At 41.3% G+C, this 24,892-nt stretch overlaps 2 protein-coding genes across 2 annotated transcripts in view; both read right to left on the bottom strand.

The window, feature by feature from the left end:
• LOC306919233 (uncharacterized protein) overlaps positions 1-24,892 on the bottom strand; it is a gene marked incomplete at its 3' end in the record, with an annotated part of 270,701 nt that overhangs the window by 216,649 nt on the left and 29,160 nt on the right. The window lies entirely within an intron of this gene.
• Positions 1,238-24,892, bottom strand: LOC306919490 (uncharacterized protein). Its single transcript, XM_079532252.1, has 3 exons — positions 24,107-24,892; positions 16,896-17,138; positions 1,238-1,367 (listed from the first exon to the last, which is right to left on the bottom strand). Exons 1-3 carry the CDS (start codon positions 24,393-24,395, stop codon positions 1,351-1,353), a joined length of 549 nt encoding a protein of 182 aa, XP_079388378.1. The 5' UTR covers positions 24,396-24,892; the 3' UTR covers positions 1,238-1,350.

The following is a 24,892-nucleotide window of genomic DNA, read 5'->3' as shown; positions in this document are numbered from 1 at the left end:
TTAGTATCGATCAATTTCATAGTCTACTACTTGAGATTCCAAAGCCCCAAACAAAGCAGTTCTCTACTTTTCACTTAAATATCCGTAGTCTCTCTAAAAATCATGAGGCACTTTTTCACTTTTTGTCTTTGTTAAATCATGAATTTTCAGTCTTAGCATTTTCTGAAACCTGGTTGACTGATGAGTTGACATCTGTCTTTGACATTCCAAATTATAATGCTCTACACCATTGTAGAATGGCTAAATCTGGTGGAGGTGTATCCATATACCTACACAATAAATATCAATTCAAACATAGAGATGATCTAGCACTCAACTCTGAGAGTCATGATGTTGAATCACTGTTTCTTGAAATACCCTCTTGTGACATTTTTGATGGTAAGCATGTTGTCATAGGCTGCATATACAAGCCCCCAGACTCAAACATTGAACATTTCAATTCTAGTCTTACATGTGTACTGGACAAAATTAACCAAGAAGGGAAAGTATGTTTCCTCTTGGGCGGTTACAATATAAATCTATTGAACAGTGAGTCTTCTTCACTCACTGCAGAATTTTTGAATACTCTGTATGCAAACTCCTTATACCCCTTAATTACTAAACCTACTCGAGTGACTTCCTCATCTGCAACCCTTATTGACAACATATTTACTAACTCTCTTAATAATGTATGGAAATCTGGTGTCTTTCATTCTGATATATCTGACCATTATCCTGTGTTTCACTTCTCATCAAAACCCGCAGTTAACCACCAGGAGGCAGACAAAGCTCTAAGGTTTAGAGTGTTTAACAAAAGAAATGTTGACCGATTTGAGAAGCTGATTGATGACATCCTATGGGATGATGTATACACTCATGATGATGTTGAACAAGTACTTTAACCCTGTATTCAACAGGTGCTTTCCTCTTGTCAGTAAAAAAGCAAACAAGGTCTGTGCATTTAGAAAACCCTGGTTTACACCAGATCTCCATAAGTCTCTGAAAGCTAAGAATAAGTTGTATAAAAAAATCATCTGTAATCCATCCCCAATTAATATAGCAAATTATAAGAAATATCGCAACAATTACAATCATCTTGTTAGAGCTGCTAAGAAAGAGTACTTTTCAGACAAATTTAATGAGGCTTCAAATAACTACCTGGAGAGTCATCAACCAGCTTCTAAATAGGAAAAAGGCTACAGCCACTCTCCCATCTCAATTTGTTGATGAAAATAGAGTTTACTCTGACCCATCTGACATTGCATATGCTTTTAATAATTATTTTGTTAATATTGGTACAGTTCTATCAGAGAGGATAAGTCCTACAGCCGGGTCTCCATCTGAGTTTCTGACAGGTCACCATCCTTCTAGTCAGAGCTTCAAACCTCCTACAGAGAAGGAAATCATGGACATAATTATGTGCATGAAAGACTCAGCTGCTGGTCATGATGAGGTCAGATCTAACTTAATCATTCAAACTAGAAATTCAATTGTTAAGCCTTTGACCCACATTTTCACCAAATCTTTAGAAACTGGAATAATACCCAATGACCTTAAAATTGCCAAAGTAGTTCCTGTCTACAAATCTGGAGACCATAGCGTATTTAGTAACTACCGCCCTATTTCTGTTCTCCCTTGTTTCTCAAAGATTCTGGAGAAATTAGTCTTTAACAGAATGATGGAACATCTGCAGGACCATAACATACTGTATGAACACCAATATGGATTTAGGAAAAATCATTCTACAGAAATGGCTATTCTTCAATTGGTTGATAAAATTCATACTGCATTCAATAATAATGAATACGCTTTGGGAATTTTTCTCGACTTATCTAAAGCATTTGATACTGTTAATTATGATATTCTTCTTCAAAAGTTACTACATTATGGATTTGCTGGAATCACTCATACATGGTTTTTTAATTATATTCATAACCGTCAACAATTTGTTAGCATCAACGGTAAATCATCAGAGAGTGCCTCCTTAAAATGTGGGGTCCCCCAGGGGTCTATACTAGGACCACTCTTATTTCTGATTTATATTAATGATTTGGCTGCGGCTTTGTCCTTCTTGTTTCCTGTACTTTTTGCAGATGATACTAATTTATTTATTTCACATACTGATTTCTCAGCTCTAATGGCAAAGGTTAATCATGATCTTGAAAATATTTCAAAATGGTTTAAATTAAACAAATTATCACTGAACATAAAAAAGTCAAATTGTATTATATTTACATCAAAAAATAAAAAGTATTGTAATTCTAACACCTGTCTGTCTATAGGAGATGATCCAATTTCTCAGGTTACATCAACAACCTTTCTTGGTGTAATTATCCATGAAAGATTAAGCTGGACAAACCACATTAGCCATGTCTGTAAGAAAATATCAAAATCTATTGGCATTATTGGCAAATTTCGTAGTCTGGTAAATCAAAACTGTCTCCCAACTCTTTACTATAGCTTAATTTATCCACATCTTATATATTGCAATATCATTTGGGGAGCTACTTATAATACTCATCTTCACAAACTCCACATGTTGCAAAAAAGATTCTGCAGGATTGGTCTGCTCATTCTGCCCCTCTTTTCAAACAACTCAATATTTTACCAATTTTTTATTTAAATACATACCAAACCTGCAACTTTATCTTCAAAGTATTGTTCCAGCCAGTTTCATTTTCTTTGCCATGTAAAGACTTTTTCCAGTTCAACAGTGATGTGCACCATTTCAATACGAGACAGGCAAATCATTTACATCTCCCAAAGTTCCGAACTGGTCTGTGTCAGTTCTCCATCAGATACAGGGGGGCCCAGCTATGGAACACCTATACAGCAATCTCATCGAATTCTACTTCATTGAAAAACTTCAAACATAAGTTTAGGACCCACTTAATTGACCAGATTACTTAATTATATCTCTTTGTATCATCTCTTTTTTTTTTTTGTTCTTGTTTTATATACTGCAACTATGTCTTCTGGATGTTCTATATGTCTTGTACAATGTTTCATTTACATAGGTAGAGGCCTCGTATAAGCCCCTTGGGTTTTTTGCCTCAGCCTAGCACTTTACCCCTCTTATATTTATATGCTCACTGTGTTGTTTTTTATATTGTGCTGAATAAATAAATACAAAAAATACAAAATATATGTTTTCTGTTGATGCAATGCTTACTGTTATTATATATTATATTATATGTTGTCTCCACTTTATTATTAGGTGTTCCAAAGATTGCGTAACCGAATGGTAACATTGGTGATGAGGATTTTGGTTGACAACCTTCCGGCATTGTCAAAAATCCGTCACGAGGTGAACCAGCACATTACACCAAGGAGATGAACAGCAAAAGCAACATTGTAAGATATGAACTATTGAAATAAATTGCCATTTGTCGGATGTTGAATGATCCATTAACGAATGCAACTCTGTCACTGTCTCATAGGTCAACCTTGGTGTGTTGTCATCCAACCCCAGCACAACCAGTGGAGTAACAGAAATTACGAGTTTCCTCCATAAGTTTGTTCCCGTAGTGGATGGTGCACCTTTGCCCATAATGTGTTGTGGGGATGGGCTAAGTGTTGAACGCATGATCCACGCCAAGAGAAGCAGGAATGGTGGTGAGACACCTAGTGATCGACTGGACGGACTGATCCCTACACCACGAGTTTCACAAAGAAATGCTTTTTCTGCAGGTTAGTTTAGGCTTACCATACGTCCTCTTTTGCCCGGACAAGTCCTCTTTTGGGGGGCTGTCCGGGGGGGTTTTATAAATTCCTTCAAATGTCCGGGGTTTTACACGCATCTGTACACTCACAGACCATTCAGACCAAAGTGTATTACAATGCACGTTCAATGGTTCGTAGTGGAAACACACTGGGAGGCGGACTTTCAGCCCGAACCCCTGATAATTCATAACTGCATGCGTGCTGACAGCACTGGTCCCGATAGCAGATCAGAGAAAGGCTCGCTGCTGCTCCGCTGTTGCAGCGCTGCATAGACTGTTGTCTCTTGCTCTCCGTGAGGAAAGCTTGAATTGAAAAATAACTATCTCATCATTGACATGCAGAAAAAGTATGCTACTGTTTTCTTACCTATGTGACTGACCAATGAGAAGCAGATTGTATTGTCTGCAAAGGAACTATGTGTCTGTCACAAATAAAAGTTTTCCTGCAAGCCCATGTCAACAACACAGACAAGGCAGCTGTGCGCGAGGTGAGTCCTTCTGCAAATTAAATTGACCCAATATTATTTTGTACAACCAAGCAAAGCATAAGATAATATGATGGTTTGGAGAATAGGCTGGTCTCTCTTTTTATAAGAGAAGCCATTGCATACAGGTTCTCAAACCTTTTAATTTCAAGGACCCCCATAACTGAGAGTAAAACTCCATTCCAGATTCCATTTGTACAGTATCAGAGTTAAAAGTTATTAAACTAATTAAAGGGTCCATTTGGGTCCATGTGTTACACTCTCAGAGTTAGACCTATAATGGGTCCATTTGGAACCCCTTCAAGGAACCATGAGGGTCCCTGGATCACACCTTTGAGAGCCACTGTAATATAGAGCATATTTGATTAAATTTAGGAGCATACCATTTGTTTTTGTTATAGATTATTTTGACATGTTATAGATTATTTTAACCCTAACCCAAACAGAACCGCGCACGCACGACACATGCACACGCACGACGCGCACGTGCACATGCATGTGTCCTCTTTTTGGTCATTCAGAATATGGTAACCCTAGGTTAGTTCATGTTGTTTGACGCTTTAAACATGTGAAATCTACAATTAATAATTCTCAACGTTTTATTTGCTATACTCTATAACACATATAGAGTATTTCTTTTTTTCATAAAGTCAACTTGTTTAAAGCACTGCAAAATGCAAATAAATAAAGTTTACCGTCCTAATAATGTTTATTTATTTGTTTGTACAATAGGAGACTTGGGATCTACCGTTTAAAAATGAAAGTGAGTTCAGCAGAGGGACCATTGCACATTTGACCACAAGTCTCTGAAGAAAAAAGTGTCAGCAAATGTCCAGCATTCTTGGGACATGATGGAGGTGAGTAATTACATAGTAATATTTGTTGTATAAATGTATTGGTAAATTATATAGACTAAATACTGTCATTTTCCATGTCAAGTTAATGATGCTGGATGCATTTCACCTAATATGGATAATTTGTCCTTTTTATAAACATAGTTTGCTACATCTGCTTATGTGACTCTGCTGGCCACAACAAAGTGTGGAATGTCAACTATTGATGAGGTCCCAGTTAGCTTGGGTCAAACAAAGGCAGAACAAATGGAATGGCTCCTAAACCTTGCCAGCTACATCGTTCAATTTGCCTGGATGCCTCCTGATGAAAAGCAGATCGACCTGGTTGTAGCTGCTGCAGCTAGTGTAGTAACAGGGGAGGAAAAGGACTACTATCTGTACTGCGCTTGCGGAGAGGGTATCTTTTTTTTAAATAGTCCAATGATCTTTTTTGTTAATATAACATTGTAATTACTTTACCTTATTTGTATTTAAAACTACTGTTTTCTGTATTTCCAGACAAAGACGAGGCCATGTTGCAGTGCAGCAGCTCAATTTGCACTAAGCAATGGCTTCATGTCTCGTGCGCAGGCCTTAATAAGGCCCCAAAGGGAGACTGGTTTTGTTGTGACAAATGTGAAGAGGATTTGGCCTATGTACACTGCTGGTGCCAGGAAAGACAGGGGGGGGAAATGGTGCAATGCCATTTAAAAAAGAAATGCAAGAACCACGAATGGTACCACACAGCGTGCCTCCTGCCATCTGACAGGCCTGGTGCAGAGGATATGCCTAAAACTTACGTTCATAATGATTATTTGACGTTTTAGCATTTTCTTTAAAGTGCAAATAGTCAATAGGCTCACAACATGTCAAAGTAGATCGGGTAGTAGAGCTATTTTAAATGTTTTTCAAGAAAGTAAAATATGGCCAAAAAGTATAGGGATAAAGGGTAAAGCACAACCAAGATAGGGCCATGTAGGCTGTGGGGATGTACTAACATTTAGTATTCATATTCTACTACAGACATATGGTACTGTTCAGAAGACTGCAAAGTTGGGGAAGTTGAAGAAGACTATGTCCGCAACTACTCCAAGGCCTTGATCTGGGAGGGATTGAATCATCTGGCCAGAAAGGATGCTGTTCATGAAGGTGATGGTCCAGCCATGGTAGACAGCTGGAGGATGGACAAATTAAAATTATTTGGCAGTCATCCAAAGTACTTCATAAATGGGCACTACATGCTAAGCGGTAAAACATTTTGTCCTCAGTTTCACCATTTGAAAATGTTGTTTACTGCAAGTTAATGTTTTATATTTAAAATTGAAAAGGTGTCAAAGTGACAAAAGGCACACACATGTCTTGTTAAGCCGGGTGCTGGATCAATACTATAAAAAGTAAATAACAAAATATGCACACCAGGACACTGCTCCCCTCGTGGGTGTTTCATTTTGGTAACGTGTCCTCAGACCTTTCTGAGAATATTGCAGACACAGACAGCATTATATTCTGTGTGCTGAGAACGACACCTGTGGCGTTTCAGTCATTGAATACCGTGTCCCACGCAAAATAAGTAGGAATAAAAAAAATCTTATGGCAAGGAGACTTAATTAAAAAACGTAGGCACACAGAGAACCCGTATGAAACCATATCACTATATAATACATATTCAGATAAGAACATCTGTGGTCATAACCTGTGTTGTCCACTGTCATAATCCTCATTTGGAAACATTCCAAAGGGACGCACGCACATCTAAAATCATTCTATAGGTGCCCTATTGGAGCTATGGTCTGTAATATGACTCCAAAATAATTGTTTTGTCTATTGAGGTACCACATGATGGCAGATGTACCAATTCAATACCTGAACATTTGTGTAGCAACACCATAAATAACAGCCGCAGAGCTTGGGATTACATGGTTTTCTTTTTTTCTTTTTTTAATCTTTCAAAGAAAAACTGAAATACACTATGCGCCCATCTGTCCTTATAGAGGGTATGCGCGTGACATCATCATCAAACTCGGAAGTTATGCAGGAATGCCTACTGAGTGTCAAAAACTACTTTCTGGCCTTGACAACCCATGCATCAAAACAGAAAAGTCCTAACTGATTGCATTAAACAACATTAAACTCACTTTGCATGTTGCTTTGCCACTCGATGTGCCATTCACTTTAAGCATGCGCATACCCTCTATACATACTAGCTAAGTGTCAATTTTTAAATATGTAATTTTCTTTATGAAGGAATTGGAGGATGGCTTCCAGAAAACCTGAGACAAGATCTGATATGGAACAGAGTGGCTAACCTCACAGGAAGACCAGGGGGAAACGTTGGCCTTGATCTTGTCAACGAGTTTCTAAACAATGACTTCAAAGGTAAAATAAAAACTAGATGAATTACTATACTGAGAAAATCTTTAATTTTAGCAATATCATATTTCAAAACATTTTTAAATGTTTAAGGGGGGGGGGGGGGGGGGGGCACGCTGGCCTAGCAGTCCAGGCACATGCCACATAATAAGCTCTGGCCTGATCGAGTCCCGTTCATGACTACCTTTGCTGCATGTCTTCCCCCCTGTCCAGTCCACTTTATACTATAAAGATTAAATGATTGATTAACTGAATGTGAAGTCAAAGTACATCATATGTTATTTCAGAGATGATGAAAAGATCACGTGGCCGGTACACAGAGAAAGAGGTCCATCGGTGTGCCGAAATGGGTGGATCCTTTGGCAAGGACATCGACCGGATCCTTACAAATGCAGGAGTGGTGTCCTTCACAGACTCGTGGTCAAGCCGTGAAGGCTACAAAAAGAGACAGAAGGCCGACATAAAGATTTTTGTCAAAGAGTTCCATGGAGATCACCTCTTCAGCTACATCCCTAATAGATCCCATGTAGGAATGGAGAACTTTAAATATGTGAGACGGATCAAAAATCCAATGAAGATGGCGAGGAAGATGAGGATGCTGTCTGAGACCCTAGATGACTGGGATGTGTTTTGTGGTCTGAAACCAGTCGTATAATAAAGTAAACCAAAACTACAAAATGAAAATGTTTTGACTCAAAAATGTTATATAAGGGAAATTGCAGTATAATGTATAAATATTTATTTATTTAGAAGTAATGTTAAATAATATCCACAATGTAACAACAAATATTTACAAACAAGTAGATGTTAGGTCAGGTTTTCACCTGACCAAAACAAAATATTTACATAACAATTATATACATTGGTGGAAAAAGTGAAAAATTTGATACTAGAAATGGACTTATTTTGGACTAGGTTTTTTTTTTTTTCGACTACCTTTTTTCACTGACGAAAACGAAATGAAAACTAAGCAATGATGACTAAAACTAAATATATTGACAATTGTCAACAAATAAATGAAATGAAATGAAATGATTACTATATTTACCCAGGGTATCTGGGCTAAGCTCAATAACTTGTTTCCAGCCAGGCCCTGCTCATAGAACATTTCATCGTAGTGGTTCAATGCCTTGTTCAAGGGCACTTCAGCGGTGGTAATTTTAACGTGTCGGACCGCTGATTCGAACTGGCGACCTTCCGGTATCAAGACCGCTCCGCAATCCGTTCGGCCACCGCTGCCACTCACAATAAAAACTAGACTAAAATGTTAGGAAGGGACTAGTGGACAAAGTCATTTTACACTTGGTTTCATGCTGGAAATAGCCGATCGTGCTGCAACGCGTTGTGAGCTTGTAGATCTGCTAATTTCAGCAAGTGTGAAATATGTCATTACGACGGCATCAAGCCCCGCCAAAATACATTTTAGTAGACTAAATCAACCGTAGATTTAGTCGACTAAAACTAGATTAACACTAAGACAAGACAAAATTTGCTGCCAAAAACAACACTGCGTGGCACACCGTCCGGCTGGCTTGGCAGCCTAGGTGCCCAGACGGTTGAGGCCACCTTTTGGTGTTTTAAGCATTATGTTAAACTTTAGCTATTGAAAAATAGCAGATCTATAAACTCATAGCACGGCACAGAGTGCCTCGCCACGAGCTTGTAGATCTGCTATTTTTGAAAAATCATGAAAATGTGGCACAAATCTATATATTCTTTCAGAGCTACCTTCTGGGAGGTCCCTGGAACAACATTTTCAAATGGGGGATGGCGCCAATTAAATATATTTTTTGGGATCCTTGACATGAAATATTGAGCATCACTGATACAGAAACAGTCATTTCTTTTAGAAGTCATTTTTAAAATTTTGACATCAAGCCTAAATGAGTTAAAACAAACGTAAAAACGCTTTCAAGTTTTCAAATGGGGGACATTCTAACATAAGTAAAAATACGGCTGATGTGCTCTTGTACTTTTTTTTTGTCTTCTGAAACATCAAATGCGTCACATTGTGAGCTTGTATATCTGCTATATTAAATACTAACTAAATGTTGAAAGTAATTGAAGTGGAGTAAAAGTACAAAATCAAAATTGTACTTTCAGTACCAAATTAAGGTACAGTGGAAACAAATACTCACACATCTATGAGATGTAGTGGAGTAGACAAGTAAACAAACAAATACCTACAATGTGTAGGCCTACATGCGATTACCGGTCTTGCAAAACGAGCAACAACCCTGGTGTCCACAGAGGTTGCTGTAGCCAGTGATGTGCAGGAACTGGAACACACACTTCCTAATGCAAGCGCCAGCTTTTACCAGTTCCATCATTTCAACCATGTTCAGGTTAATGAAGGCCCTGTTGACTGACCCAGAGTACAAGTAGGTAATGGCCCTTCCTGGCTCTCCATCTCGAGCGCAGCGTCCTACCTCTTGCCAGTAGGACAATATGTCTGCAGCCGGGCCCCAGTGCAGGACGTGGCGTACGTCAGGGACCTGGACGCCAAGCCCAAACGCCACAGTGGCAACCACACACCTGAAGTTTGTCTCAACATTAGGGAAGGATGACAGAATCCGTTTCTGGCAGCTCTCTGCTATATGGCTGTGGTACATTTAGTCCAGGCATTCTAGCTCAGTTTGAACCTAAAACTGAAAGTAATTGTAAAACAAGATTTTTCTTCACAGACCATTTCTATGAAGTCTCCAGAACAACATACTAAAAGTCCCAAGAAATCCCAGTTGGGGAAATATGTTTAATTGGCATCAATCCCAGATGTCCGCCAATAGACTATTCTCAGTAAAATGGTCCAATATGACCAATCTTGGAATAAATTCCTTACCAATAAGTCATTGTAAAAAATAAAAAAATCTTCACAGACCATTTCTATGAAGTCTCCAGAACGTCATACTAAAATTTCGAAGAAATCGAAGTTGCGGAAATATGTTCAATTGGCATCATTACTTGAAAATATCCGCCAATTGGGACTATTATCAGAAAAATGGCTAATCTTGGAATACATTCCTGACCATGTGGTAATTGTAAAAGATTTTTTTTCTTCGCATACCATTTCTATGAAGTCTCCAGAACACCATACTAAAAGTCCCAAGAAATCCCAGTTGCGGAAATATGTTTAATTGGCATCAATCCAAGATGTCCGCCAATAAGACTATTCACAGAAAATGTCCCATGCAATGACCAATCTTGGAATAATTTATTTGGCTACAAATAAGTAATTATAAGTAAAAATAAATATATTGTATTAGTTACCACTGCATGTTTTATTTTTGCCCAAAACCAAAACTACTATTCATTTTGAAGTAGATCATCTACTAACTAGCACTAGCTAGTTCTATTCATAATCATTGCCAGACAGCCACTGTTCTATTTTCACCAGAAATCCAAACTAGTGTATATAAATTTAGTTGTCACTGCCTTCTTTATTTTTTCCCAAAACCGAAACTAAATAATTATAGTTACAATATAATTTTTGGTTCTGAATGTTCAATAGAGTGATATTTGCACAGATTTTGCAGTTAGGCCTCTGGCTATTCATCGTGTAGGCCTATGTTAGCAAGGAGAAGTGGAGAAATGGATAAGTGTCAAATTTGTAACGAGTCACTCACTGATGAAAACCCATCCGTTGTTCTACGAGCAAAAGGCAGCGATAGTGTGAATCGTGCAAGCACTCAACGTGGAAGTGACTTAGTGACAATTCCAGGGGAAAGAGTTCACGTTGGATGCCGCCGCACCTACTGGAAAGCAGATAGAAATGCATTACGTGATAATGTACCATCCTCACGACAACCATTATCAGAAATCCGGCATAATCTCCGCTCAGAACAAAATATATTCAATTTTCAAGAGCACTGCTTGTTCTGTGCACAACCAACTGAAACTGGTAAGAAAAAGTACAAAGAGAAATTTGATGTGTACTTAGTAGAAAGACAAGCTTTTCAGGAAAGCATTGTTCAGGTTTGCCACTCTAGAAATGACGAGTGGTCTGATACAGTGTTAGGGAGAATCGCATTTATCAATGACCTTCGTGCAGAAAAAGCAAAATACCACCATCAATGCAGCATTAACTTTAGAATTCGGAAGAATATTCCAAGTCAATTATCTGCAAACTGTGACATCAAACCCAAAAGATTGAAAGTTGGAAGACCTGAGGTTGATGAGAGAATAGCAGCTTTCCTAAAGGTGGCAAAGTTTTTAGAAGAACACGATGATGAGCAAATGACTATCGAAGACCTTGTGCTGAAAATGTCAGAGTTCTTGCAAAACACAGATTATGAACCATATGGGGCACAGTGGATGAAAATGAAAATAAATGAACACTTTTGAGATAGAGTAGTAATGACTGACCTGACAAAGCAATGTGTGGTCACTTTCCGAGACACTGCCAGCTCAATCCTGCATAAATTCTCCAAGCAACAAAAACCTGAGAATACTGAAGATGAGAAGCTGAATATCATAAAAACTGCTGCAAAATTAATTCAAAGTGATGTAAAGTCCATGGAAATCCAAAATAATTCCTACCCAGATGCAAGTGATATTGCAGGTGCTGTGAGTTATGTTCCAGAGACACTACAAGTGCTGTTGAGGACTATGTTTTCTGGAAAAGATATTGATACGAAGCTTGCGTCAATCGGACAGTCTATCATGCAAGCAATACGACCAAGGACTATGATAGCGCCTCTTCAGCTTGGACTAGGGATCCAGATGCACCACCATTTTGCGTCACGCTTTTTGATAGACACACTCCATGTGCATGGTTTTGCCTGCTCATATGCAGATGTGATAAAATATGAACGGAGTGCAGCAGTGGCACAAGGGACGGAGATCCCTGGATTTACCCAACATAATCATTTGCAATATGTTGTAGACCATAATGTAGCAACTATCGATGGTAGAGGGACTTTCCATGGAATGGGTATAATAGCTGTTGTTACACCAGGAACACAACACAACAAACCTGTTCCCAACATCAAAGTGACTGCTGCAGATATTGCTGCAGTTGGTCGCATAAACATTCAGTACTTTAAGATTCCTCCTATAAATGAACCCATTGTGTATCAGCCACTGGTTCTCATGACACCAGAGAATAAAACATCACAGCTAGATGTGTTGTGGAAGACCTCCCTACTCCTTCACTGTCAAAGGCCATCATGGTCTGGTATGATGCAGCTGCTACATCATGGTCAACACCCTGGGAGAGCTTCAGTAACATTCCTTCCTATGATTGACCTTGATCCCAGTGATGCATCGTGCATATACTCTACATTACGTTTTGTGGCAACTCAAGCTCTGCAGTATGACGTGACCCCTGTTTTGACCTTTGACCAACCCCTATTCTGGAAAGCCTTGACCCTTATACAGTCTCAGCCAGGTGACAATGAACTCAAGCGAATAGTCCTCAGGCTTGGGGCATTCCACATGCAAATGAGCTTCTTGGGTAGCATTGGACACCTAATGGGAGGGTCTGGCCTGCAGGAGTTACTAGAGGTGGTGTATGCTGGTAACACAGTTTGCCACATGAAGACTGGCAAGGCTTTCTCCAGAGCAGTTCGTGGCCATATGCTTATTGATGCAGCACTGAACACCATGTTGGTCGCTGATGCATAAAATGTGCCAGTACCAAACCAAGACATGGTAGAGGAACCTCCAATCGAGATGGCGGCTGCCGCTGATTGTGAGCCAAATTATGATGGAGCACCCAATCCTTTACAGGAAACAGTCAAATTTTGACTGTTCACTTGACCATAGCCAGTGAACTGTATGACAAAGTCATGTCCTCTTCTTTACCCATAGAAGAAGTGCATTCCGCAGAGGTTTTGGAACGAATCCAGAGTGCACTTGATAAGAAGAAGGAAACAATATGCAAAGTCAGCCTATGTGTACCTGCAAATGACGCAGCGCTTAGTGTGGGTCCTTTCAATGCCAGCTTGCGCAAACATCAACATTGCCATGCAGTCATTCACAGGTGTCTCCTATGAGACCAGCGACCAACATAAAGACCTGTCCAAGGCCAGGCAGACTAGAGATCTCAGTGACACTCTTTCCCTGCTCACCTATCTCAAAGAGAAAGACCCATTCACTGAGAACCCTTGCCTGCACAACATTGCTAATGGTGTGACAGCCCAGCAGGGAGTCAATGTTGAGAAATCAAGGGAAATTGGGTGCAAGATTTTGGAATCTATGGTAGGGAAACCAGTGGAAGAATTCACCTTCAGGAAAGCTAACCAAGCAGTGACACTTGCATCTAGATCAACTGTAAAGGTCAAAGGAGAGACAGTAGTAGTGGATCCACAGCTGTTATTCCAGCGGCTCCTGGCAGTGAGAGACCGTTGTGAAGATTTGCCATCACTGTTCAAGTATGAACTCTGCAGTCATCCTCCTGCTTTGTTTGAATCATCAACAATATCTCATATCATCATCATACCTCTTCAAGCAAACAAGGCAGTCCTTTCTGATGTCCTTTGGAAATCCATTGAGCAGCAACAAAGACAACCCAGTGGTGATGTCCAGTATGTCCTTGATGGGGGTGCACTACTACATCGTCTACCATGGACACAAGGTTCCACATATGACAGTTTGTGTGAAATGTATGTCAGATATGTCACACAGAAATATGGTACTGGTACTGTCATAGTCTTTGATGGCTACACAGATGAACCAACAATAAAATATGCCACCCAACTGCGACGGACAGGTGTTTGTCCTGGTGTGACTGTACACTTCTCTGGAGACATGATCATCCAATCCAAAAAGGATCAGTTCCTTAACAATAAGGAAAATAAACAGCACTTCTTAGTTTATCTCAGCGATAAACTAAAGAGGGCCAAGTGCATCACAGATCATGCAAAGCATGATGCTGATGTGCTCATTGTCCAAACAGCCATTGCCTCTGCCAGAACAAAAGATACAGTCCTTGTTGGTGATGACACTGACTTGTTAGTACTCTTGTTGCATCATGCTGATGTGCATACACATGAGCTGTTTCTGGCACCAGAACCAAAGCAAGCAGCAAAAGCAAGACGCATATGGTGCATAAAGCAGACAAAAGAGTTGCTTGGTCCTGAAGTGTGTGACAATCTCCTCTTTATTCATGCTATTTTAGGCTGTGATTCCACTTCTCGTCTATTTGGCATGGGCAAGGGATTGGCACTGAAAAAAGTGAAGAATGACGCTCACTTCCTCCAACAAGCTATGGTTTTCAGCCAGTCACAAGAAATGGTGGGAAAGAGAATCATCATTGCAGCAGGTGAAAAAGCACTAGTATCACTGTACGGGGGTGGCAAGGATGAACTCGCTGGATATGCTGAGACACAGGCGGTTCTGTGATAAGGTGTCTAAGAACACATCGCCAGTGGAACCTCAAACTCTACCACCAACATCAACAGCAGCAAAGTTCCACAGTCTATGTGTGTTCTTTCAAATGATGGAGTGGAAAGGGAAAAATGAAAACATGGACCCAAAAGACTGGGGATGGCAGGTTACGGATGGTAGATATATGCCAATAATGACTGATCAGCCTGCTGCGCCACCAGAATTACTGGATGTAGTCTGCTGTAACTGCAAGAAAGGATGCAGCACAAAGAAATGCACATGCCAAAAACATGGACTCCCATGCACTGCCATATGCAGAGAATGTCGTGGTACAAGCTGTACAAACTGCCAGTTGCCTGATTTGTCCGATGACTATGACCCAGTCATTTAAAAAAAAGAAAAATCTAATCAAAAAGAGAAAACTAAAAAACAATTAAGAAAAAAAAAATTATAATAAAAAAAAGAAAAAGAAAAAAACACTGACCAAATATCGCACTTTTGAACTTAAAATCATTCAAATATCCCTATGGAGAGCAAAAATATAACATTTCTTAATTCATTGGCGGCCATTTTGGATTAAACCCATTTCCCCAACTAGGATTTCTTGGGACTTTCAGTATGTTGTTCTAGACACCTCATAGAAATGATGTGTGGTAAAATTTATTTTGTTACAATTACTTTTATGTGAAACGCTAGTTTGCCTGGACTATAAAAGGAATATTTTTAGTTGTTGACATAATTAAGATTTAACTTTCAAGTTGGGAGGGTATAAGTAGGCTATGTATGATCTAGTTGTGTGTATCTTGCAAGTTGCTAGTTTCAGATGAAACATATATACTCACCCAAACAATTTCATTTAAACAATCTCTAGGACAATTACATATCCAAAAGGAAAATATAGCTGCAAGCAGTGATAAGGCGGGACCAAGAAAGAAGACAATATGCACAAACTAGACTATGGAGACTAAAGGACTATAAGATATGTATCATATTAAACTTTGTAAACAGCCTAACACTCCTGTAGAAAACCAGACTAAATTAATTTACATTATGAACTTTTTTTTAAACAATTATAAATCTAATCTCAAAATGACACGTGCAGTGTGGGGTTGATATAGAAACGGGTGACTTGAGCGCTGCGTGTGAATCTGTCGAGTTCGAGATGTACAGACGAGAGACGACCCGGAAGTAGGAAGTTATTTCCAAAATGGAATGAAACAAAACAATGGTGTTATGCTGTGTATGAGGACGCAGCATCTTAGAACGCTAATATCTGGTGTTATGCTGTCTATGAGGACGCAGCATCTTAGAACGCTAATATCTGGTGTTATGCTGTCTATGAGGACGCAGCATCTTAGAACGCTAATATCTGGTGTTATGCTGTCTATGGGGACGCAGCATCTTAGAACGCCAATATCTGGTGTTATGCTGTCTATGAGGACGCAGCATCTTAGAACGCTAATATCTGGTGTTATGCTGTCTATGAGGACGCAGCATCTTAGAACGCCAATATCTGGTGTTATGCTGTCTATGAGGACGCAGCATCTTAGAACGCCAATATCTGGTGTTATGCTGTCTATGAGGACGCAGCATCTTAGAACGCTAATATCTGGTGTTATGCTGTCTATGGGGACGCAGCATCTTAGAACGCTAATATCTGGTGTTATGCTGTCTATGAGGACGCAGCATCTTAGAACGCCAATATCTGGTGTTATGCTGTCTATGAGGACGCAGCATCTTAGAACGCCAATATCTGGTGTTATGCTGTCTATGGGGACGCAGCATCTTAGAACGCTAATATCTGGTGTTATGCTGTCTATGAGGACGCAGCATCTTAGAACGCTAATATCTGGTGTTATGCTGTCTATGGGGACGCAGCATCTTAGAACGCTAATATCTGGTGTTATGCTGTCTATGAGGACGCAGCATCTTAGAACGCTAATATCTGGTGTTATGCTGTCTATGAGGACGCAGCATCTTAGAACGCCAATATCTCGGATTCTTCTTTTTAGACCAAAAACAAAAACAAGCCAATCGCGGGACATTTTACTTCCTGACTCTCCGTTTCCGGCCAAACCGGCTTTCAAACTAAAAGTGCTCGCCATTGAGAATACAGGTGTGGCAGCGAGAGCCCTCCACCAGATGGTGCTGTGGCGCCGATAGAGTTTGATTTGATTTACCTGAGAGAGTGTCACAGCTCGTCTCCCAGTGTAGTAATGTCAATGATGACACATCAGCCTCCTGTTCCTGTTCGTCTTTATTGTGTGGAGGTTGTGGTTCCTCCTGGACCAGACTGGATCTCCTCTGATGTTGTGGAGGTTGTGGTTCCTCCTGGACCAGACTGGATCTCCTCTGATGTTGTGGAGGTTGTGGTTCCTCCTGGACCAGACTGGATCGCCACTTCTCATATTCAGTTGAAACCTCTTTACACACAGACAGAAGGAGAAAATAGTCAAAACAATATGGTTCGGTCAGTCATTTGTCTGGAAATCCTGGGCACTACACTCCCTCTGCCAACCTGGGGAGGGCAGCGTACTGACCTTATGCTTCTTTCTATGCATGAGGAGTCCAAGCTGTTTCTTTTCACCTGACAGGGGAGAGTTTCCCCGGCCGGACGTAGCACGTGGAAGAAACACGTTATTCCAACCAGTTCCTTTCCCCTCCATCAGGCTCCCCGGCTGGGCAACAAACAACAAACAGCTACTGGGAAATGTAGTTCAGCTAGCTTAATGTAGTTCAGCTTGCTTAATGCTACGTGTAGCTAAGCTGGTGTTGTTCAGAGTTCACCAGCCTGCAGTGTGTACACACACACACACACACACACACACACACACACACAGTGTGTGTAGTTTGGTGTTGGTGTGGCATACACCTGCAAATCAGACCCTTCCTCACCCAGGAGTCAGCCCAGCTCCTTATTCAGACATCAGTCATATCAAAACCTGACTATTGTAACTCTCTCCTACTGGCAGCATGTCCACTTAAGCCTCTCCAATTGATCCAGAATGCCGCAGCTCGCTTAGTCTTCAACCAGCCAAAATTCTCACGTCTCCCCGGTTCTCCACTCCCTCCATTGGCTCCCGGTCGCTGCCCGTACAAAATTATGATGCTGGCATTCAAAGCAACCAAAGGTATTACTCCATGGGCTAGAGGCCTATTTCTGGGATATTGGTACCACTACAAGGGACAAAGGTTGCATATGATTTTTGTATTGCTACATGTCTGTAGTTCATTAAATGATATGATAGCAATGGCAGCTGATTACTTGTTTTCAGCCCTTATATCTGGTATCTGATGAAAGAAATTGGTACATAGTGAATGGCATAACTTGGCAACTAATGGGCCGATTTGGATGATTCTGCTATCAAAGTATAGGTTTACTGGCGGCTGTGGCTCAGGAGGTAGAGCAGGTCGTCCAATGATCCATGGGTCGGCGGTTCGAATCCCGGCTCCTCCTGTCTACATGTCGAAGTGTCCTTGAGCAAGACACTGAACCCCAAATTTCTCCCGATGTGCTGGTTGGTACCTTGCATGGCTTCAGCTGCAATCGGTGTATGAATGTCTGTGTGAATGGGTGAATGTAATGCACAATCTATGTAAAGCACCATGGATAAAGGTGCTTTACATAGATTGTGCATTACACAAGACCATTTACCATTTATTTATGAGCTGACTGAAGCAATTCAAGTTCATTCAAAGGTCGAAGGTCAATGTCAAGGTCATTTTCAATCCAAAGTGTTAACAAAACTGGCATATCTTGGCCTTGGCCTAGTTTACTGTAATTCACCCGAAACGTAACCCCAAGCTAATAAGATGATAATAATTCCGGAGACCTTTCTGAATTCATAGATCTAAATATTCTGTGGGTCTTGAAAGATTAGTAAAAATGCTGGCAGTGTTCTAGAGAAACAGTTAATATTGTACATTCTGGAGTTTGCAGAGGTCTGTACATTTCAACCCATTGCTGAGACAACTGCAGTTAGGAAGCTTGCATAGACGTGCACATTTACAAGCCAAAAACTCAAGGGCTACATCTGGTGCAGGGGCTGTGCGCATCCAGTAAATTGCTAACTGTCCATCATCAACAGTTGTCCATCCACTTTGTATGGGATGGACGAGTCTGCAGAGAGCATCTCCATATTCGAGTCTGGTAATTGGCACGGATGGCATGGAGAAATAGACATTCTCTACATGGTAGGAGTTGACTGGAATCAGCCTCCCTTCTCCTGGCACAAAAAATAGCGGATCTGGTTCACGTCACTGGAGGTGGTCCCAGACAGGTTCCAGCTACAAGTGAACTGCTGCAGTTGATCAAAGAGCTCTGTTGAAACATCCCAATTCTGGCCAAGTTGTTTGAATGTCTCCTGAAATTCTGGGTTTTTCTTCAATAATCTCAGTGCATTGAGTTTTCCACGACCAGCAATTAAAGGCACTCACATACTGTAGCGTGACCATATCACAGAGATTTTCTCCCAAAGCTTGTCTATGTCCACAAACCTTGTGCGGTTTAGTGTACCTGCATTTCTGATAGATAGGATAAGGGATGTGTTTTTGGAAGGCTAAATAGAGAACCATTACATCAGTATCTCCAGAAGTAACCAAATTACGGGAGGCAGACTTTTTTCCGTCTTTTTACTCTTTACTCCAACAGTCCGACATGATATTAGAAAGACAGAAGTTCCCGCAATAGTCCGAAAACCGTAGTTTAGACGAGGCAATATTCCGACACGGGAGACCGAGTAGCGCGCAACGGCAACGCACCCAGTGAGTGTGGGTGCTTGCGTGGGTGCGCGCGGCGTGTGTGTGTGTGTGTGTGTGTGGGGGGGGGCGTATGAAACAATGCACGAGTGAGTCCCCTCTCTCGCTGCATATTTGCAGAGAGAGAGAGAGAAAGGGGGGGGGAGAGAGAGGCACACGTGTGTGTGTGTGTGTGTGTGTGTGTGTGTGCGCGCGCGCGCGCGCGCGCGCGCGCGTGCGTGTGTGAGAGAGAGAGAGGGGGAGGGAGAGAGAGATAAGGGGGGAGGGAGAGAGAGAGAGGCGTGTGCACGCGTGTGTGTGTGTGTGTGTGTGTGTGTGTGTGTGTGTGTGTGTGTGTGTGTGTGTGTGTGTGTGTGAGTGTGTGTGTGCGCGTGTGTGTGGGGGGAGGTGAGTGAGTCCCCTCTCGCTGCATGTGGCAGAGAGAGAGGGGGGAGAGGGGGGAGTGAGAGAGAGAGAGGGGGGAGATAGGGAGAGAGAAGAATATAGGGATGTGAAGAAATTATAATCCAGCGTGATTCATAGCGACATAATACATACCGTGTCAATTAAAAGCACCACTGCCTGTCTCGTTCTTTCCATCCACTATAGAGCGTCGCAGTCCCGCCCCCTCGAGAGACCCGGAAAATAAATCCCTGTTCATTTTCCTCATAGACTTTTCAGAAAGTATTTATTTAAAGACGTTTACGCCGCGGACAAAGCCAACTCTTGTCGTGACAAATCATGACACTAAACACAATGTTTTGGGCCAAACAAAGAATTAGAAAGTAGAAAAAACGGCAGATTACAACACTTTTTGTTGTTGTTTTTCTTCTTTGTAATTATTTGTTTGGTCCAAAATATTGTATTTGTTGTCATGATTTGTCACGACTCGAGTTGGCTTCGTACGACGCTTAAAAGGTCTTTAAATAAATACTTTATGAAATTTCTATGGGAAAAATGTATTGGGATTCATTTCCTGGGACTGGCGTTGTCATGAAAGGGGGCGGGACTGTGGCGCTCTATAGGTGCTCTCAAAGGGCACCTACGGACGGCTGCAATTCGAAACTGGCCCCCGTAAAATCTGAATCCCCCCCCCCCTTTTTCCCCTCACCGTTTATTTTCCCTTTTTACCTCCATTATGATGAATTCCTGTTCTGTTCTTTGTCTATATAGAAGTGTCTATCTGTACGTCTCTAAATGTTTTGATGAATTGAACATGGTGGACCCTCTTGTAAACAAGTGTAATGCTTAATTGGGTCGTCCACTCAGTTAACAGTCTTTGTATTGAGTTTGTGCTTGAAATGTACTGTAATTCTGCAAACTGTTAATAAATATTTCAATCAATCAATCACTCTCTCTCTCTCTCTCCCCCTCTCTCACACACACACATACGTGCGCCTCTCTCTCTCTCTCCCTCCCCCCTCTTTCTCTCTCTCTCAGCCATATGCAGCGAGAGAGGGGACTCACTCGTGCATTGTTTTATACGCCCCGGGGGGGGTGCGTATAAAATTCAGATTTTACGGGGGCCACTCACTCACCGCGCACACACACGCTCGCTCTCTCTCTCTCTCTCCCCCCTTTCTCTCTCTGCCATATGCAGCGAGAGAGGGGACTCACTCGTGCATTGTTTTATACGCACCCCCCCACCCAATGGTCCATTGTCCCGTCGGCTATTTGTATGTCGGAAAAAAGACCTGCACCCACATAATACAGCGTGTGTGTGTGTGTGTGTGTGTGTGTGTGTGTGTGTGTGTGTGTGTGTGTGTGTGTGTGTGTGTGTGTGTGTGTGTGTGTGTGTGTGTGTGTGTGCGCGCGCGTGTGTGTGTGTGGGTGTGTGTCAGTGAGTGTGTGTGTTATCTCTAAGTTAAGTCTAGTTGTGTGATCCTCATTTACATGTTTATTACATGTTTTCCTGAGTTGAGTTGTGTGCTGGGGTACAACCTTGAGTTTGAGAGTTCCTGACTCTTCAAAGTAATGTCTAAATGGTTTCTACATCCTCAAATAAATAAACAAGGTATCACTCATGATTCTATGAAGTTTTAAGATTTTGTATTTTCCCGGTATGACTACCAGAAGTATAATTCAGCATGTCTGTTGTTTTATTATGATGTTGGTCATGTCTATCCATGGTACAAACATCAGAAATGTGCATAAAAGTGAATCATGTTGGAGTTTAGACAACAATGAAGTATGTGGTTTTGCATAATCACAGTATACCACTAAAATGGTATTCAGCTGCCCTTCTGAAACTGCTATCACACATTTTCTCACTCCTGGATGTCAGACGAACAAAATGATACCACATATGTCTTATCCCTTTTAGTGGTACCGATATCTCATTCAGCCCATGGACTAGGTATGGCACACGCATATTACGCAAACTTGTCTGATCGGACCCTACAAACCTTCCCGCTCGCTCAGATCAGACACTGCATGGAAGCCGTTAGTACATTCACTAAAAATGTCGCAAACTCTTCTCCCTTCTGGCCCCAAAACTATGAAATGAACTTCCCATTGCAATCAGAACTGCAGACTCACTCCCAATCTTGGTCCGATGAGCTGAGGAGCTCACTAGTCGAAGAAGCATGGCTTGGCTTTAAAACCAAATTTACATGAGAACCAACAGGGTCAAAACCCGCTCAGAACCATGGATGAATCCGGACATTCTGACTGCAATGAAAGCCAGAGACAAAAAATGCTCTGAACTTCTTAAATGCAAGTCCAAGCTAGCCAAGAGCTTCAACAGTGACATCCAAACCCAACTGGGCATCCTAAAAACCCAACGTAACAAGCTAAGAAACATTGTAACTGCCATGACCAAATCCGCAAAAAGTAACTTTATCAATGATAAAGCAGAGGAAAACAAAAACAATCCTCGGTTGCTCTGGAAGCTACTTAACAACCAACCAGCAGTCAGAAACTAAAAACTAGGTTTTCAAACATAAACATCAAATCCAACGACACTCTCATCACTGACAAGCTAGATGTGGCCAACTTCTTAAACATCTTCTTTACAAACATTGCAACAACACTGGTTAACAAACTGCCCTCCCACTCTGGGCGTTTTGGTGTAGAGCACATCAAAGCCTTCTACAAAATGTGTTTGTTAAGATGATTTTAAGCTGACAATGGTAACAACTGAGGAGGTGCTAAAAAAAACTGAGTGCCCTTCAACCCCACTGGCCATGACAATATTCCCTCTAAATTTCTCAGAGATTCAGCACCCACATAATAAACCTCTCCATCAAACAGGGAAAGGTCCCCCAAGACTTCAAACTGGCCAAAGTAACCCCCCTGCAAAAGAAAGGGAGAAAATTAGACCCCGGCAACTGCCGTCCTGTTTCTATTCTAAGCTCCATCTCGAAAGTCATGGAAAAAATAGTCTATGAACAGGTTGAAAAGTATCTTGCCACTAAACAATGAATGTACGACACTGTGAACCACTCCATACTGGTAACAAGCTAAAAGCAATTCACTCTTTGTCAGCCTTCTGATTGGTCCCTGACTGACTAACCAGCAGGCTCTTCTGCCTTGTTCCGCCCAGGTTGCAACTTGTTCCTGTTCGCAGATGACTCAACACTGCTGGTCTCGGACAAGAACAAGCTGCAGGTTGAAAAGGCCCTCAGCTCTGAACTTGGTAGAATCTGCACCTGGCTCGCTGATAACAAACTATCTTTACATCTGGGAAAAACTGAATCCATTCTTTTTGGCTCAAATAGTAATCAAAGCAAGGCTGACGTCTTCTTGATTAGAATGGGTGACAATATTATCACACGGAAAGATGAAATTACCTACCTAGGTTCCATCCTGGAGGCAAATCTTTCCGGTGATAAAATGGCCACCAACGTAATAAAAAAAGTCAACCAAAGAACAAGATTCCTATACAGGATCTCCTCACTGGTCAACAAAAACACCTTGAAGACCCTAACAGGAGCCCTAGTACAAGGTTTCTACGACTATGCATGCACCTCTTGGTACCACAGCACCTCAAAGGCCCTTAAGACAAGGCTCCAGACTTCCCAAAACAAACTGGTCAGGCTACTGCTACTTGGCCTCACTACTCGAACCCACCTCACCCCTGCCCATTTTGACAGACTGGAATGGCTTAGGGATGACGACCTATTCAGACACCATCTTAGCCCGTATCACTTTCCCTAGCCTCGACGACCTTACATGCGTAAATAGGATGAATTTATGTAAATTAGATGCCCATTTGTCTAAATATTTATTTATGATAGCACTCTATAGTGTATACACATAGTTTAATTATATCAATATTCCACTGTAAGCTTAGCTTACGTATGAGTCTTGATGACTATTTTCATGTATTTGATGTATTACAATGTTTTGTGCTTGCTTACTGTAAGTAATTCTGCCTAAATTGTAAATTGTACCTGCAGCGGTGGCCGAACGGATTGAGGATCGCTCTTGATACCGGAAGGTCGCCAGTTCGAATCAGCGGTCCGACACGTTAAAATTACCACCGCTGAAGTGCCCTTGAACAAGGCATTGAACCACTACGATGAAATGTTCTATGAGCAGGGCCTGGCTGGAAACAAGTTCTTGAGCTTAGCCCAGATACCCTGGGTAAATATAGTAATAATTTCATTTCATTTCAGTGTGTAGTTTGGTGTTGTGTGTGTAACACACATACCTGCAGTGTGTAGATCGATGTCCATATCAAAATCAATGTCCAGCAGTTTGTTTTGTTTCTCCAGCAGAGTTTCTAGTGTCTCCATCTCTCTCTGGAAGAGGTTGACCATGAACTGTGCGGCTGCACTGAGGCGCTCCAACACAAATACTCTGAGTCGAAAAACATCACCGCTTGTTGTGTGTTTGTCCAAAACGCACAATATGTCCTCTCCCACCACCGACGTCATGTGTTCATGTATCTTCAGCCGTAGAGACTCCATTGGACTCGTTTTACCTCCTTTAGGAGACATTTACACCAAACAGACACAGTACTCTATCGCTGGAGTGTCGAGATGATTTCGGGTCGTCACAACATTTCAGTGGCACCGAAGAACCGACTTAATGTAATATAAACTTATATAATGTGTAAATATTTCTGTTCATACTGTAATATAGAATGTGTATTAAATATACGTATAACTTATAGAATGTGTAACTGTGTGACATTTACACCAAACAGACTCTCTTCCAAACTACCGCTGTTTCCTTGGCTTCAACGCCGACAAATGGAACTCGAAGCTGGGCTGAATGAAGGAGGAAACACCGCTGGAGAGCCGAGATGGCTTCAGTTGTTAAGACCCGCAGTAACTTGCTCCACCAATAGGGAGCTATCTCTCCTGGCGCGGCTGCTCCATAGAGTTGGAGATCGGGGGTCGATTCCAGCTCAGGGTGATAAACGTTACACTGTTACAACTTATAGAATGTGGAAATGTCTCTTTTCTCTAGATGAGGATCAACACAAACAAAG

The sequence above is a fragment of the Electrona antarctica genome (genome assembly GCF_951216825.1).
Source record: "Electrona antarctica genome assembly, contig: scaffold_25, whole genome shotgun sequence".
Lineage (NCBI taxonomy): Eukaryota > Metazoa > Chordata > Actinopteri > Myctophiformes > Myctophidae > Electrona > Electrona antarctica.
This window is presented reverse-complemented; position numbering and strand designations above follow the sequence as displayed.